The sequence below is a fragment of the Schistocerca serialis genome, chromosome 11 (assembly GCF_023864345.2).
Source record: "Schistocerca serialis cubense isolate TAMUIC-IGC-003099 chromosome 11, iqSchSeri2.2, whole genome shotgun sequence".
NCBI classification, from domain to species: domain Eukaryota; kingdom Metazoa; phylum Arthropoda; class Insecta; order Orthoptera; family Acrididae; genus Schistocerca; species Schistocerca serialis.
Window position 1 is genome coordinate 62,849,611 of NC_064648.1, and position 18,763 is coordinate 62,868,373.

Below are 18,763 nucleotides of genomic sequence, written 5' to 3' on the forward strand. Positions count from 1 at the left end.
GCTCCGCATTGGGCACACGTGCCTAACGCATGGTAAACTATCCTGTTACGAGGACCCACCTCTGTGTCGCTGTGGCTCCCAAATGACAGTCATCCACCTCTTGCTGGATTGCCCACTTTTAGCTCCTCTGCAGCAGACTTTTAACTTTCACAGCACCCTGCCTTCGGTGTTAGGCGACAATGCCTCCAAAGCAGCTTTAGTTATATGTTCCATCTGTGAGAGTGGGTTTTATACTTCCATGTAGGTTTTAGCGCATGTCCTTTGTCCCTCTGTGTCCTCCATCCTAGTGCTTTTAGTGTGGAGGTTTTAATGTGTTGCAGAGTGGCTGCCTTTTCCTTTTCATTCTCGTGGTTGGCTAGCCACTGTAATCTGCTTTCATGTTTTACTCTCTTCTGTTTCTAGCGTCTGTCTGTTGTTTTCTTGTCCTCTTTTGTTCCTTTTAGTGTTCGTTGCCTTCCCTGTGTTCTTGTGTCTTTTCCGTTCTTTGCATTTTGTGTTATATGTTTCGTCCATTTTATTCTCACATTTGTGGCATTGTTTAATTAGGAATTAGGAACAAGGGACTGATGATCTCGTAGTTTGGTCCCATCTCCCGCCTTTAAACCAACTAACCAACTGAGGGTGGCATAAGTAATGCTCTCAATGGTAGTGAAGACCGTCTTTATATATAAAGAGGACAATTATGCAGAGGAAAGAAGAAAGTTAAGATTATAAATTTCAGTGATTCTAAAGGTCATTTTGGTTTTATAAACCAACAAATTTTTGGCTGACTTTGCAATCTAATAATAAAAATGGTAAAAATGTACTTCTCTTAAAAATTGATTGAAAATCACTGAGTGAATGTGTGAGTAACAGTAGTTAATGAATACCATACCATCAATGCAAGTCACATGCTTTTCAGCTAAAGAAATATATACTTACTGATGTGTTGGTAAATGTGCCAACACCTTGTAGATAGAGGAGGCCGAAATCTAACACAGACGGGCGTGAATTCTGGAACAGGATAAGTAGTGAATTCTAATAAGAAACGTATGCAGCTCCTCGAATACTTAACTTTTATTCTTTGTCGTATACATCATTCTTGATGAGACATTCCATACGATAACTATCAAACTATGCAAGGCTAATGGCGCCTTGCTAGGTCGTAGCCATGGACTTAGCTGAAGGCTATTCTAACTGTCTCTCGGCAATTGAGAGGAAGGCTTCGTCCGTATAGTCGCTAGCAATGTCTTCCGTACAACTGGGGCGAGTGCTAGTCAGTATCTCGAGACCTGCCTTGTGGTGGCGCTCGGTCTGCGATCACACAGTGGCGACACGCGGGTCCGACATGTACTAAATGGACCGCGGCCAATTTAAGTTACCACCTAGCAAGTGTGGTGTCTGGCGGTGACACCACACTTACATTGTTGTTGTATGATCATGCTCATTCACTAGATATCTAACCACAGCAGCATGAAGCTCTTGATGGAGTGACAGGTTGCTCTTTTGTGACTACATGCAAGCAATACTGACAGTAGAACAATGCAATTGCAAAATACTGCTGAGCACTGCTGTAACCTAACAAAAAACTCCAAATACTGTTATCTACATATTTGCAGAGACTCTTTGACCTCCTTGCTGTAATTTGTTTGCAGTACATATATCATCATTATGCTTTACTGAGAAGGCGTTGCAAATGCGTAACAAAAATTTCTTTTTATCCTGCTCCATTACAGGCCAACTAAGGTTCTACATTTCTTTATGCTACTCCTTCATCTGTACACATTTTTCTTTCCATTCATCTGATGTGCAGTTTCTATCTGGTCTTTTTGGAACTATTTTGCTGTGGAGAATTTATCAACTGAATTCTGTTTCTGTGTTTTTATGGTTTTCAATTTCTTGCTTATTTATACAAGTTCCTTGTAGGTGGCAGTGCACTTCTGTAAGTCAATGAGTTCTTTTTTAAGTTTTTAGTACTGCTGCACAGTTTTTCTTTTCAGTATGCTAAGACTCATTAACCTTCATTGCCATATTTTATTTTCCTACATATTTTTCTGTACTTCTGTATTGTTTCTGAATTTATATGTTCGTACTGTTGTTCTGTTTCTTAATATCTCTTCATTTTCATAATTTTCATTATCTTTTGTTGATTCTAAAATTAGTGTTTGTGATGCAGACGTGTTTTCTGGCCAAATGACTGCCTTGCAAGTCGTAGGTTCTGCAATTTTGGAGGATGAATTTTTATTATAAACATTTTCTGTCAACTGAAATGCAAAGTCCATCTTTCATAATCTTCCTCTTGTGGCTCTATTTTCCCCACCATTTGGCTACATGAATTATGGATCCTTAAAATTGTCTTCCACTGATACTCCCATACTTCGTATTTGATTGGGATGTTGCAGTTCTCTTGTTACCCATTACTGCTTCACCACTCGTTATCAGATGAGAAAAGTAGTCACGCTTTTCATACTGTTTTTCTTTCTCTCCATTTTGTGCTTTCTCTACACTGTCAGTATTGCTAAATTATCTACAAAAGTTGAACAAACAATTTTGAAATTATCCATTTTCTAACCAAGTAGTGTTCAACTTCTGATATTAGATTCTGACAACTGCTTCATCTGTTCAATGTACACTTTTTCAAGTATGGTCTGAAAGAAGAATGGAGTTCATCCATTGCCTTGGCTAAAGTTTGTTCTTATCACTAATGAGGCAGTAGTTCTTTTAAGAGGACTCCTGTTGTCTTCTGTATTTCAGATTCCTTAAGAATTTTGAATAAAAGTAGTCTTCCTTTATAGTCATAAGCCATCTAAAATTTTACAGATGTATTCCAATAGTATTTTGCTTCTTTAGTCCTTTATCAGTTTGCCCTTCATAGGACATTCCCGTCGTAAGCCATCCCTGATATATCTTGTATTTTAGAATTACTGCTGTTGTTTTCCCCTTGAACTTTTCATGGAATTTCTTTGAATCTTCTGCGAACATGGTTATCAGTTATTCTAGGTCAGGAATCTCACTTTTATTATTCAGTGGTAATGGTCAGTTTCAACAGGTATCTACATCTGCTCTGAAATTCATTATATTGTTGGAATTGTGCCTTGTTATTGGTACATAAGCTATCTGATTTTCTCTAATAGTATTACTGCTGACATATCTTTCTAGTGATGTATGTGGGGGGAGGGGTTAGGGGTTAGCTGCCAAAACTTTTGCTAAATGTCTTTTTCTTACCATTTTTGCTTTTCTCTTACATCCACAATCAGGCAGACATTCATAAATGAAAACATCTTCTCCCTGGACTGTTACAGAATGTATTTATTCAAAATTTTTCATTTGGCAGTTGTATGTTTCTCAAGTGATAGCTCAGTGTGACATCTGAATGGTTTATAATTCCTTTTGAGACACTTTCCTTGTGTTAACCATGTTTAGGAATTCCATGTTTATTATTAGACAGGAGTCTTTGTCATCTATATGCCTATACAATGGTGTTACTTCGCGTAATAGTTTCCACCAAAATCATGTCATACTGCACATCTTAATTTCAGCTCCCCATGCACCAGATATGACATTTAATAGCTTTGACTTAGTTGATAGTAAGCAGTGACTTGAGAATGACATAAGAGTTAAAATTCCAGTTGTGAATAAATACATTTAACAGCAGTTTAGGCAGAACATGTTTTCATCTCCATTATGTACCAGTTTGAGGATTAAAATTTAATAAAATTTTCATGTCTTCATCTGGCACTTCATTAGATGCTTCTCAACATTCTCAGGACTGTTTTACTTTCTGCATGCGCATCAGTTATTTTGTACCTCTCATTTACATATTGAATTATTACAGGGAGAGAGTATTCCTGGAGGTAATGGAAAAACGTGGTACTGATTGCAACATAGATTTGCCATTTATGAATGCAGAGCCTAGTTCTCGAGTAGTTTTGCGAATTTCTTTCCTGTGTTCTCCATGAAAAATCTGCAGTTCTCTGAATGTGGTATTTCTTGATCTGTGAATGTGCTGTTTTGTAATGTCAATTTTAAGTTGTACATTTACAGTGTCTAACAGTATTTTGAGTTTGCCAATATTTATTAATGTTTGTGTATTCGATGGTACAAGCCCATAGGTAGTTTTCGGTGTGAACTAATGGTTGGGTTTAGAAGACACTCCTCACCTCTGTGAGTTGGTCTGTGTTGCCCAGAGCACAAAGGCCCAAATGTGTCACTTATAATTATGGGTTCATCTGTCAGTGAAGGGCAGTTTTCATAATAACAAAAAGTGGACAAAAATTTTACACAAGACGTAAGTGCATGACAGATGAAAGATGTTTTGGTCACTTTTCTTTGTGAAGTGTCTAGTAGGAAGTATGGTTACAACTGAATTACTGGCTTGTATAGTTATTTACAGTACTGAAGACAAAGGGAGAAAATGAAGAGTGAATTCTTACTAACATTCTGTTTCAGTAACTGCAACAGCTTATCATGTCCTCTTTAATGATATTTTCAAGCCTCACTTACAGCATTTTGTGGACCAATCGCATGTTGGTGGGTGTTAATAGAATTCTATTTATTTGCTGTGTCATCAGTTGTAAATCACTGGCAATTTCTTCAAATATTTCAGATGGAAACCTCAACAAGATACGCATCTGATAGTGCAAGGTAAGTTTTCATAATTCACTGCAGAACTTCTTGAGAAATATAAATTTTTATTTACTAACATTGAAAGTACTTCAGGTATAAAATGCACTACTGTAATTATTCAGTATTGCAACAACATTACAGGGCAGTTGGTCAGTAATTCTATTGTCTGTAACAACCATTATGTGACTGTTCCCAAATATATAGAACAAACGTATTAATATCCATACTGGAAAATAAAAGTTCAGGTGGAATGTCGGCAGCTGTGTTGTGCTCAACGCAAAATGTTGCAAGGAAATCACTGAAATTCAACAGATTCATCTTGATGGCCACGAGCTAATGCCATAAGAAGAGAAGGTGAGTGGCTATATCTCAAAAATTTGGAGCTGATTCCCAGGCTTTCAGATTAATGAATATACTGTTGAAAAGCTCCTTCAGTGCTGTGCCACAGTGGTGCTCAGGAAACACACAAGCTTGTAGTGGTGACACAGTGTACAGGCCACCATCAAGAAGAATCGGAAGTAGCTGGTGCCAGTTTCAGTAAGGTTGTGAAGACTTAACTGGTCAATCCTCATTGATTGTAGAGATAATACAATGTTTCTTTGTCACATAGCCCTGATTGCAGGCACCTGGAAACCATGATGTCTGCTTTTGAAGATCTGCTACAGAGAACATGTCTGAAAGGACTTCTTGCAAGAGCCATTACCCATTTATTTTGAGACCCAGTGCTAACCACCATTTTGGTAGCAAAAAGAAAGGCCAGTGTTTCACTTGATCATACGAATGAAATTTGTGCTAATTATCAAGTGCAGATCACAGGAGGAAAGTACATTTTTGCAGAATCAAAAAACATTCCCCCCCTCCATGGGGCTCACCATTGTTGGTGAGTTTGTGCTTCACTACCACGGTGTGCCAGCCTCTGCAGCACCTCATTCCTTTGTGTGCACATCTCTATGCTCCTGCTATTATTTTTCGCATTCCTGGAGGAACATGTTTTGGATAGTTTTGGGAATGCATTCTGTAGTTTCAGTAGCCTGGCACTGGAACAGTCCATGTGTTTTTTCTTCCCTTATTCTCCATCTCCTCACCTTCCACTGTTTAGGCATTTGAGGTCTCTGTTTCTATTTCATCCCAGTGTGTTACTGATGGCAGGCCTATGCGTTAGACACATAATAGGTGACTAGGTCAATGGGTAGGTTCACGCATACCCTCTGATACAGGCCAGGCCCAGAGAGCGGTGACTGCCTGAGCAGTTACCTTCACAAATGCCAATTGGTCCTTCTGTCAGGAGTTTAGTAGGTGTGATGTGAGGTGTGAACAGTCATTTATGGAGGGTGAATCCTCCTCTGAAGGGGCCCCCAGGTGGAAGGAGCATGCCATTGGAGATGTTGGCAATCATGGGGATTTTTTGCAATGACTTAATCACAATCTTAGTTTGTGTCTACTAAACGTAAACAGAATCAAGCTATAGATTTGAAGACCATCCCAGCTGCACCTTGGTACCTTATGGTATCACATACCGGAGGTGGTCAGTCCTTTGCTATGGTTAATGCGTGCATTACTGTGAAAGATATTGTTGCAGTTGCAGGTCCTGTGAAATCCTGTTCTCATTTATGTAATGCAACTTTACTTCTGAAGATGTATTGTGATTTTCAAGCCCAACTGCTTACAGCATCACTCCACCAGAGCTATTCTGTTGATGTTGAGAACCATCATACACTGAACTCGTCACGTGGTGTTCTTTACATTCTGATGCTTGGTGGCCTCACTGAGGGATAAATCTACACTTATCTCTCTAATCATGGCATCACTGCAGCCCATTGAGTAATGTAAAAAGATGGATGCAAACTTAATGCCCACATACACTCTTTTTCTACTGTTTGCTCGAGTAGTATTTGCCTCAGTGATAAAGGCAGGCTATGAAGTCATCACGGTCCATCCATACATTCCAAACCAGATGAGTTCCTACAAGTGTCAACATTATAATAACACACGTGTCCTGTCAAACCATGGCCAAATGTGTTACTCTTAGCAGAGATGCTCAGAAGGGCAGCTGTTTGCCTCCTCTCTGCTGTATCAGTTGTAATCCTACGAATGTCCCATGAGTCTTAATGAGCAAGCCACCCATGAGATCTGAGTGAAGGACATCAAACCCAACCCTCTCACTTGCAGTTGTTAGCTAGTCAAAATCCGTGCATTTTACCATCTGGCATTTACAGTACTGTTTTTGCTATACCATGCATAACGAAGGATATGCCTACCCAGACTTTCAACGTCAAGTTCAGTATTGCAATAGTGAAATCACCCAGGTCACAGTAGCATCCCCTTCTCCTCCTACAGCTGTGCAACAAGCCATCAAATCTGGTGAAATCACTTGCTACACAATTGTCAGGCTGAAAGGACAAAAGCAATATTCCTGCAAAGGCTTTCTAGAGCTAAAAAACAGTCTTCATCTGCCAACTAGAACGTTCTAAGAAATCAAACAAAAACAAATGGTCTTCTCCTTCCCCAACTGTGAGATCATCTTCAGTAGTGTTGCCACATATACCCTCATTGGCTGACCTCCATTTTGCTGGTGCCCACTGCCTACAGATTTTCTGCCATGGAATTCACAGGCAGGCCCAGGGAGAATACTAGTGTTTTTGTAGATCTCATGGAACAGGATTCTCCAGCCTCCGCCCCCTGTAGTATTGAATTTTTGAAGGCTAGGTCTCAGCAGCCACCAAGACGACAAACCTTCATTTGTTCCCTCCTCCCCAATCCCCATTATGACTCTTCTCCAATGCAAATTTGTTGCATAAGATCCAACAAGGAGGAATTACAGCTGCTCTTGGCATTGCAGTGTCTGCTTGTTTTCTACTTCCAAGAAAAAAATTGTCCTCACAACCCCTTTGATCTCTCATGTTTTCTTCTGGTCCACTTTGACCTTTCCCCCAAGGACAGCATTCCACCTCATTGGGGAGCCATGTTGGTCATCCATCTCATCGAACACTCAGCTGCTAGCTGTTGCAGTCTGCAGTTTCCTTCCTCATTTCACCTTTTCTCTTTGTAACATCTACACCCCTCCATCATTTGCTGTAAGTCAGACTTACTCCAGTTCATTGGTCAGCTCCCTCACTCCTTTTTGCTGCTTGGCGACTTTAATGCCCACCATCTGCTTTGGGGCTCTTGGAGAACCTGTCCAATAGGTTCCCTCCTAGCTGACCTTCTGGATCATCTCTTTCCATGTTCCTTTCAGATTCCCTGCACATTTATTACCATTTAGACCTCTTGTTCTGCGCTATCCAGCTTGCCTGTCATCTCAAATGACCCATTTCCTCTGACATACTAAAGTGATCACTTTCTGTGTGTTATCCATTTGTCGACTCCTACCCCACCTGAGTGCAAACCCAATTGGCAGCTATCTAAGTCCGATTGGAGGCTTTACTCCACCCTCGCAACATTTACACAGCTGTGATGACCAGGTAAAGTATCTTTCAAATGTTATCCCTACCGCTGCAGAATGTTATGTACTGTGCACTTCAATTTTACTCTAGTATGTTCTGGTCCCTGGTGGACTGAGGCATACGGTGATTGGATTGGCTTCCGGAGAAGTGCTCTCCACGTTTTAACCATCATACCTACGATGGTGAACTATATTCATTGTGAAGAGTTGGGTGTGCAGTGTTGTCTCATTTTTCAGGATACTAAAAAAACCTACCCGCATGTCATTAGTTCTTTCAAGAGTTTCACTCCCTTCTGTTGTGTGGGGCAACATTCATCAGTTCTCTGCGACCAAGCTCGATTGCTCAATTCCTGGTGTGACCATGATGTGAACCCTCATGCTATATGCAACACCTTGGGCTGCTGTTTTACGGAGATTTCAAACCCCACCCACTATCACCCTGCCTTCTTCCCAGGGAAACAGTGGAGGCAGCACAGATGATATCCTCTCAAAATAATGAATGCTACAATGTTGTTATTACTATGAGGGAGCTATATCATGCTCTCCCTTCGACCAAGTCATCTGCCCCAGAGCCAGAAAGTGTTAACATTCAGATGTTGCAGCATTGTCTTGCGGGTAAGCACCTTCTCCTTTGTAGGTAAAATCATATTTGGGCAGATTGCACGTTTCTTAGATGCTGGTATGAAGCCGCTGTTACACCTATACCTAAGCCCAGTAAGGACTAATACCTTCCCTCTCTCACCAGCTGTGTTTGCAGGGTGATGGATGGTATGGTTCATGGGAGGCTGGTTTGGTGGCTTGAGTCTCACAAAGTACTAAGCACTGCACAGTGTGGATTTAGAGCACGCTGTTCTGCATTTGATCCTCTTGTCACTTCGTCATCCCATTTCATGAATGGTTTCATGTGGAAATAAGACTGGCCACTTAATTGATTTGAAGGAAGCCTGGTACATCCACTGGAGGACTGGTATCCTCTGTACTCTATACATGTGGGGCTTCCAAGGCCATCTGCCCATTTCCTAGAGGAAGTTTTAAAAGACAAAGTTTTCTCAAGGTTTATACGGTTGTCCTTGTCAGACACATTTATCCAGTAAAACGGGATGCCTGAATGCTCGTCCTGAGTATCATTGTCTTTGCTGTCCCCATTAACCATATTATGGACTGTCTCTCACCAGACATCTCTGGCTCCCTTTTAGTCACGAATTTTACGATCTGTTGCAGTTATACATAAACTTCTCTGCTTCAGTGGCATCTTCAGTGTCGTTCCTATCGTCTTTTCTCGTGAAGCATAGGCAGTGGTTTTCACTTTTCCACTGCCAAAACCTTTTGTATGAATATTTGGCAGCGGAATGAGTTTCTTACACTATCTTTACATCTTGCGGCTTCTGCTCTTCCATTCACTGAAACATAAAATTCCTAGGGCTCATGTTTGTTAGGAAACTTCCTTTGTCCTCCTTTGTATCTTACCTGGCTGTGCATAGTACCTAATTCCTCAGTGACCACAGATCCTAAGTGGTACTTCCAATGGAGCGGATCAGACCACCTTCCTCCATTTTTTCTGATCCCCTTTCCATTCATAACTAGACTGTGGGTGTTAAATTCATTCGCCTGCACCTCTGTCCATCATATGCTGTCTTAACACTTTCCACCATCATGGAATACGTTTCGCCACTGGCAACTATTTCACCAGCCCAGTTGAGAGTCTCTATGCAGAAGATGCTGAACTACCCGTTATACTGGCATGATGTCCTCCTCGTTGGATAAGCATGCCATTTCTCTTTCACGCCTGGTCACTCATCCTATTCCCTTGCCTGGCAGTATGGGGCACGCCATGCTGCTCTGTTCCCTCCTGGAGTTCGCTTTTGGCTTCGGCAGTGTAACTTCATGGTACTTGCCAAGTTCGTGATGATTGTGAACCCTTCGCCACCTTCGGTTCATGTAGCAGCCCATGTTCATCATGGACTTCATTTTCTTCACTTCTATAAATAGGACCCACTGTAGGAAAAAGTGCATAAATAGTATGGACCAACCTGTCGTCAAGGTACAAAATTCTTTACAGTATTACACTTTACACACATTGTATTGACTGGCAGTATATCCACCAGTTGATAACTCAAAAATTTTATCATTATTATGCATGATCACTTGTCCCTCGAGAATATTTGTGTTGAAAGTCTGCATTGTGTTTTGTTTTTATCTCTGATTTAAACATATTAACGTTTGCATGTACCTCAAATCTTAAAATTGTTCAAGCATACATATGAATTGTTAATATCGCAAGAGCCAGGAGCTATTGCCACAACTTCCCCATTCCCTAGATGCAATTTATTATTAATTCAGTGACGATAGCTATGCTTTTGTGTGTTTCCAGACCACTCAAAGCTGTACATCACTACCCCCTGCTCATCTATTGGAGGAAAGTAGTTTACTTTCAATTTAGACCAATGTTCTTTTAGGATTAGAGTGAATGTCATAATCATCACAGCTTCAGATAATGCAGAGGCTTGGATACTGATTGTTTTTTTACAATTTTCGAGAAAAATATCGGGCAGAAATATCCTCAGAGTTATGAGAAATACCCTCAGAGGTAGTGGTGGTTCAGGAAATCGCGTATCTGTTAGAAATCACAGTGATTGAGAAGTCACAGATATCACAATAACAACTTTACAAAATCTAACTGCGATTTCAGTCACAGTTAGCAGTCGCAAGTAGCATTACACATTTAACGCCGTGAGCCATCTGTTGGCTGAATTCCGTACTGCTTTCTGCGATTTCAGTGACAAGTCGCGGCTAGAAGTCGCAAGTAGCAACTAAAAAGCGCAGTTAAGAGTGCCATCTGTTGGCCAAAGTTCGTACTACGCTCATCTCTGCGACACGCTATCGAGTCCAACTGCGATTTCCGTGACAAGTCGTAACTAAGAGTCGCAAGTAGCAACTAGAAAGCGCAGTTAGCAGTGCCATCTGTTGAGCAAACTAAAAAGCGCAGTTAACATTCTTTTCCTAGTGCCATCTGTTGACCGACGTACGTACTTCGTTATGAGAGTCTTGTGCCTCACGAGATCGACGTGCTGTGTGTGTGCATATGAAGGACTTATTTCAATAGTGGTACAAGTCCATTTTTGTTCATTTTGAGATACAGAGTCGTAAATTTAAATGAGCGCTGAAAAATCTGCAGTTGAGATACCAGAAATATTCAAGCATATGGCTTCTTGCTAGAGATGAACCTTTATTTATGTTTGTTTGGATCATTAATTTCAGAAGCATTATAGACAGAAAAGTGGGGGTAATGGACTTGTACCACTATTTAGAGATGGGTCGAACTTGTTCATTCCCGTGAACTACTTCACTCATTTCACTCTTTGCCGTGAAGCGTTCAAATGAAGTAGTTCATTCATGAAGTACGGAAGCATAGCGAAGTTGCCCAGTTCGCCGCTCAGCCGCGGCTACGCTCGCTTCGCCTCGCTCTTACAATAAAGCTTCGTAATACTTCATAATTTTACCAACAGATGGCCGAACTATGCAGTAACGTGCACGCAACGTTTCACGCTCTTACAGCGTCTGACAGTGAGTTAAATAGAGCATGGTCGAAGGGGACAAAGGAAAGATAAACAGAGAAGCCTGACACATATAAAGAAGGTATTACATTTAATCTTGCTCAACATTTTCTCATGAAGCGCCCAAAAAAGTCTTTATCTGCCAAATGAAACATTATTTGTTGTATTAATGGACTGAAAACTAGGGCTACCAACGTAATGCAGTCCAATTTTATATACCTTTAAAAATTTAATCCAAAATAGAATGAGTTTGTTTACCACTGCCACAAAGTCTATATACCTACATTAAGTAATTATTCAGAAGTTTTCCTGTAGATTTTATTTTTGTTGAGAATAATAACCCTCTAGCTTCAAAACGTAAACTGTCATCTGTAATCATTGGCACGATTTCAGGTAAAATCCCTCTTTCAGTGTTATTAAGAAATCTTTTATTTTCATGTTGGCTGTGCGTGCTCACACAGGCAGCCTCTTCGTTTGTATCTTTAATATTCATTTGTCTGCAAGCGCTGCCAACGGTAGGCTACCCGTGGACGCGAAGTTTAACTGCACAAATAGTCACGGGTAATGATGTCAGCACTGCAGGAGGCAACTGACGCTGCTTTCGCCTCGCCCCTAACTTCACCAACCCCTCGTAAACCTAAGGATGAGTGACGTAGCGCCGATGTAGTGGGAGAGGGAGAGGGGAAGAGAGTGAGTGAACAAGAACAAGTGTGGAGTGTGCTACCTGTGAAGAGTTTGAAGTACCAGTTCATTGAAACTGAGTGGTTAGCTCACACTTCACTGGGGTGAAGCGTTCATTTGAACGACTCATTCACGAGCTCCCCATCACTACCACTATTGCAATAAGCCCTTCATATTATATGACGACATGCACATTCAGCGTATTATATTAATAAGAAGCAACATTGCCTTTTTCTGCTGAAAATATCAAGTAACGTAACAAATGTGTTTAATTCTGCTTCCAATATGACAGTTTTGGTTAATACTCCACATGCCTACAGGACTTTACAGTGTTAACACAGCAGAACTCAGACATCTGTATATGTGTAGTGAAATGAAAACAGTGTTATTGAGTTATATGAATGCCTCACTTTTGTTCCGACACAGTTCAAGACTCGGGAGAAAAGTTTTACACCTGGTGTTCTACATGGCAACTTCACACACAAGAACTTTTTGCCTACACTACTACCACCTACATAAGTAAGCTTTTCCTGTGTTACTTTCACGTAATGCACTTAAGCTATTTCTGATTTAACTGGAAGATTGGTACTTCCCACTTTCATATCACCAACCTCAAAATGCATATTGTAGACTCCGGGATATGTTACAGGTCAGTGTCACACCAAGATTGAGGAGTAAGGGGGAGCGGGGGGGGGGGGGGGGGGGCGGCATGTCACTCTCCAACAAGTGTTTACCAATAAATAAGTGGCGGAAAATTACGGGTATAGGACGGCTTAACATGTGGAAAATGAGATTTTCATTATTCACTCACTGTATTTAACATTTATTATTCCTTTAAAATCGGACAACTTCAATAAAACACAGTTTAATCACTCATCTGCACACTTATTTCACAATTATGTCACTTTTAAACTGCAAATCCTCTAAGAGCTGTCTTGAATCTTCATGAGTCTCTCTCAACAGTCTTGATGTGGATAGATACGTACAGCAACCAATAATCAGGTCAGAACTGTGTGTGCAAAATCACAAGGATTATTAAACAATTTTTGCTGTCACTAACTACAAGCAATATAATTGAAGAGTATATTGCTAATATTTGCTGTAATGAAAGCCACTCAATGGAGTATATTTCACATTTGCAAGAACGATCTCACTGAAGTAATTAAGTCCATCGAAACACTTAGAAACTAACCTCTCGTCTGACGAAAACGGTCTAAAGACGCAGTGGCAATTTCTCCAGATCTGTCGACAATGATATTTTGGGTTATCACTTTACTGGGTGACTGAAATGTAGTTCGGGTACCTGTGAACATAACAATATGTTAGAATTCATTTTCTAAACACGAACTATTACGGTACTGTATGGCCACTTACATATTAATTACGCTATTAAAATTTTCACAGTTGTTTCTTTAATACAAAATTAAAGCCAACGGAAGAAAAAACGTAAAACATACTTACCAATGACAGGTTTGTTGAGATACAATTTTCTGTGTAGACAGATGTAACTTTTTCATACGGTGGTAAGTCGCAGAAATCGCAGGAGTCAAGGAAATCGCAGAAGTAGCAGAAATCGCGGAAGTAGCAGTGGCGGAGGGATACACAACCTAGGTTCCTTAACTGCGACTCTTAACTGCGACAAATCACAGTTAAGAATAACAGATACTGAAAAGTAGCATTCACAGAAATCACTGATATTGAAAAATCGCAGTTTAACCCATCACTACTCAGAGGTATGAATTGAAGTCATGGTAGTGTTGAACATTGTACAACGGCTGGTTCCTATTGGAAAAGTGACAACACAATTCTTCAGGTGGAGAGTTCCATACTACCCCCCAACAACATCTAACTTGACAGTTCCACGTTTCTTGGATTTCCATATGTTGTTGTTGTTGTGGTATTCAGTCCTGAGACTGGTTTGATGCAGCTCTCCATGCTACTCTATCCTGTGCAAGCTTCTTCATCTCCCAGTACCTACTGCAACCTACATCCTTCTGAATCTGCTTGGTGTATTCATCTCTTGGTCTCCCTCTACGATTTTTACCCTCCACGCTGCCCTCCAATACTAAATTGGTGATCCCTTGATGCCTCAGAATATGTCCTACAAACCGATCCCTTCTCCCTTCTCCTAGTCAAGTTGTGCCACAAACTTCTCTTCTCCCCAATCCTATACAACACCACCTCATTAGTTATTCTTCTGTAGCACCACATTTCGAAATCTTCTATTCTCTTCTTGTCTAAATTATTTATCGTCCACGTTTCACTTCCATACATGGCTACACTCCATACAAATACTTTCAGAAACGACTTTCTGACACTTAAATCTATATTCGATGTTAATAAATTTCTCTTCTTCAGAAACGCTTTCCGTCCCATTGCCAGTCTACATTTTATATCCTCTCTACTTCGACCATCATCAGTTATTTTGCTCCCCAAATAGCAAAACTCCTTTACTACTTTAAGTGTCTCATTTCCTAATCTAATACCCTCAGCATCACCGGACTTAATTCGACTACATTCCATTATCCTCGTTTTGCTTTTGTTGATGTTCATCTTATATCCTCCTTTCAAGACACTGTCCATTCCGTTCAACTGCTCTTCCAAGTCCTTTGCTGTCTCTGACAGAATTACAATGTCATCGGCGAACCTCAAATTTTTTATTTCTTCTCTATGGATTTTAATACCTACTCTGAATTTTTCTTTTGTTTCCTTCACTGCTTGCTCAATATACAGATTGAATAACATCGGGGAGAGGCTACAACCCTGTCTCACTCCCTTCCCAACCACTGCTTCCCTTTCATGTCCCTCGACTCTTATAACTGCCATCTGGTTTCTGTACAAATTGTAAATAGCCTTTCGCTCCCTCTATTTTACCCCTGCCACCTTCAGAATTTGAAAGAGAGTATTCCAGTCAACATTGTCAATAGCTTTCTCTAAGTCTATAAATGCTAGGAACGTAGGTTTGCCTTTCCTTAATCTAGCTTCTAAGATAAGTCGTAGGGTCAGTATTGCCTCACGTGTTCCAATATTTCTACGGAATCCAAACTGATCTTCCCCAAGGTCGGCTTCTACTAGTTTTTCCATTAGTCTGTATAGAATTCACGTTAGTATTTTGCAGCTGTGACTTATTAAACTGATAGTTCGGTAATTTTCACATCTGTCACACCTGCTTTCTTTGGGATTGGAATTATTATATTCTTCTTGAAGTCTGAGGGTATTTCGCCTGTCTCATACATTTTGCTCACCAGATGGTAGAGTTTTGTCAGGACTGGCTCTCCCAAGGCCGTCAGTAGTTCCAATGGAATGTTGTCTACTCCCGGGGCCTTATTTCGACTCAGGTCTTTCAGTGCTCTGTCAAACTCTTTACACAGTATCATATCTCCCATTTCATCTTTATCTACATCCTCTTCCATTTCCATGTTATCCTCAACTACATCGCCCTTGTATAGACCCTCTATATACTCCTTCTATCTTTCTGCTTTCCGTTCTTTGCTTAGAACTGGGTTCCCATCTGAGCTCTTGATATTCATACAAATGGTTCTCTTTTCTCCAAAGGTCTCTTTAATTTTACTGTAGGCAGTATCTATCTTACCCCTAGTGAGATAACCCTCTACATCCTTACATTTATCCTCTAACCATCCCTGCTTAGCCATTTTGCACTTCCTGTCGATCTCGTTTTTGAGACGTTTGTATTCCTTTTTGCCTGCTTCATTTACTGCATTTTTATATTTTCTCCTTTCATCAATTAAATTCAATATTTCTTCTGTTACCCAAGGATTTCTACTAGTCCTCGTCTTTTTACCTACTTGATCGTCTGCTGCCTTCACTACTTCATCCCTCCAAGCTACCCATTCTTCTTCTACTGTATTTCTTTCCCCCATTCCTGCCATTTGTTCCCTTACGCTCTCCCTGAAACTCTGTACAACGTCTGGTTTAGTCAGTTTATCCAGGTCCCATCTCCTTAAATTCCCACCTTTTTGCAGTTTCTTCAGTTTTAATCTACGTATTTCCACATAGGCTCAGGCAATGTATCCTACATAAACACTCTGTAAAATCTCGTGGTTTTAAGTTTTCTGACAAGTTTAAGCATATTATGTTTTTAATCCTTCTCTCCAGTACCATTGCTGTGGACCTAATTTTAATGTAGAACCCAAGGCCTTTCCCATATTTTAATATAGGCTTTTTCCAATAGCGAAGGCCTCCATGGTCTTGTAGCTGCTTGTAATTTTCGGGCATTCTGTACTGCCTTAAATATGATAGCAGCTCCCCTAGCTAATGAAATCAGTGGCTGACAGCCCAGCAAATGGAGGTATTACAAACAGAATTATTCCACCAGATGTCTTTGATATGGTTAGGACCCAGGGCGTTTTAACACATCATTTCCTTCCTTCTTTCTGCCTCAAGACACCTTTTGCCACTGTCACCACTGATTTGATGCAATTTTTTAAATGTCCCGTAGCTTGATCTTCTATAGTGTGTAGTGAGCTGCATTCAGTATTGCTTGAAGGTTAGTCCAGTACCCAGTTTAAGTTCGAGCAAACATTACCTTATCAACCACATACTCAGCAGTAGGTTGTCCTACACGAATATCCGTCCTTTGCAATACCTGTGCAACCTTATCTGTGAATATTTTGTCTGAAATATGATGCTCTTCATTTGTAGTGTATGCAGTGTTGTGGTCTTTGTATACACTGTCCAGAGCCTTAAAATCCTTGTACCATAAGCTAGGTCCTTTTAATTTTGTTCCAGCTCCACGGTAATTAGATCCAGAGATACAAAGTTCGAATGGCAGATACTCCAGAATACCACCTTCAACACTGTTGATACGTTTCCTAATACTCACGTCGCACTACTGCATGGTTTGAGCTTTGCTTTTTGTATTACACAGCAAATGGAGAGTGTTCACCGAGCTGTTGAGCTTTGATGGAGAAGCTAGGCCATTTCGTCAATGTCCTGTTACCTTGACGTCTTATGACCTGCTCTACAAGGAACATATATGGTTCGAAGCTTCTCTGTAATTCGTTAGTGACATCAATAGGTTTGTTCTTAATTGTGTAGTGAATAATGCGATTATACTTGTCAATGATCTGAGGCTGTATGTTCAGCCATATGCACATACACTGAAGATTAAATTGCTTCCATATTCGTTTTTTGATTGTCCAGTTCAATCATTTGAAAATATTAGATTCCGAATAAGAGAATGTTGAATAGTGATTTATCCCACATCATTCCAATTCTGCTTTGAAATTCCTATCGTAAAATTTAATTCCACGATATGCCTCAAGGTTGTTGGGCACTCGATTTACTCTTGTCTGCAACAATTGTTCAGAAACCTATGAAACCACCTTCTCTGTCTTTACCTTCAAAGGTAAGGCCCAAGCGAAATTGGAATGTGTGTCTGTGACCATGAGAATGTACTTGAAACCATTATTTGATTGTAAGAAGTCTTGCATATCTAAGAGATCAGCCTGCCGTACATAATCCATTCCTCGTATTATCAGAAATATTCTGCATGCAGGTCTGTAAAGCTCATGGAAAACTCTCTCCACAATTACTCGACGATGCATATTTTTCCAAGCTCAGATAAGATCGATAATATGTTGTTCATGTGATCTGCGTTCTCTGCACCGGCTGAAGCTATAAGCAGTAGTAATCAATGTATGATTTCATTTGGTTATCATAATATACTCTAGAGGTAGCTTGTTCAGTCTTTCATGCTGAACTTCGACTATTTTACCTGCACTACGTGGAGCTGCTGCTGCTGGTTTAGTCAAAATCCTATATTTGTCGCTGTAAGAGACTTCCATTCATCCTTTTGAGGTATTACATTTGTTGGTCATGTGTAATACTGGACCACATGATTTTACAGTTTCATTTTCAAAATTATTAACTGTAAGAGCCTAGGCAATCTTTCAAATTCCTTGTTCCCAATTCTTATTGCCTTCTTGGTTAAATATATTGCTTACGTAACAAATGTTTTGTCCTGATGACCCCATATGTTCTTTCTTAACTCAGCATTCCTCCTCCTCCTCCTCCTCCTCCTCCTCCTTTTATCCATGGTCCACGACAGTTCTTTAAGCCTGTCAGTTACTGGCTTAAATTTTACTGAGAGATGCTGGTCTCATTTCAGTAGACCTAACATTCACAAAAATAAATTCTGTCAAATTGCCTTCTGCACCTCAGTTTTTAACATTACACTTTTTCGACAAAATGCTGCTGTACACTAAGCTATTTTTGAGACAGTTTAAAACTTACATGTGCTTTGAGACTATGAGTGGTGATAGGAGTGAAGTTCCTTAGCTATCACATTGATATTCCACACATATGTTAGTTTTACATTGACTTCTTCAATTTTCCCGTTGACACACAGTCCATATTGCTGTATTCGAGCATTCAACACCTCAACATTCATAGCACCTGCGTTGATAAGATTTTCAGTTCCATTTAGTGTTGATTGCCTCCATTTTTTGTCAAACACATG

General features: G+C 40.2%; 1 protein-coding gene across 1 annotated transcript in view; it reads left to right on the forward strand.

Annotated features, from left to right (window-relative positions):
• LOC126426924 (zinc finger protein 93-like) overlaps window positions 1-18,763 on the forward strand; it is a 137,997-nt gene that overhangs the window by 98,470 nt on the left and 20,764 nt on the right. The window contains exon 5 of the mRNA XM_050089027.1: window positions 4,586-4,623. Within this exon, the coding sequence (XP_049944984.1) occupies window positions 4,586-4,623 (38 nt within the window). The remainder of the gene's footprint in view (window positions 1-4,585; window positions 4,624-18,763) is intronic.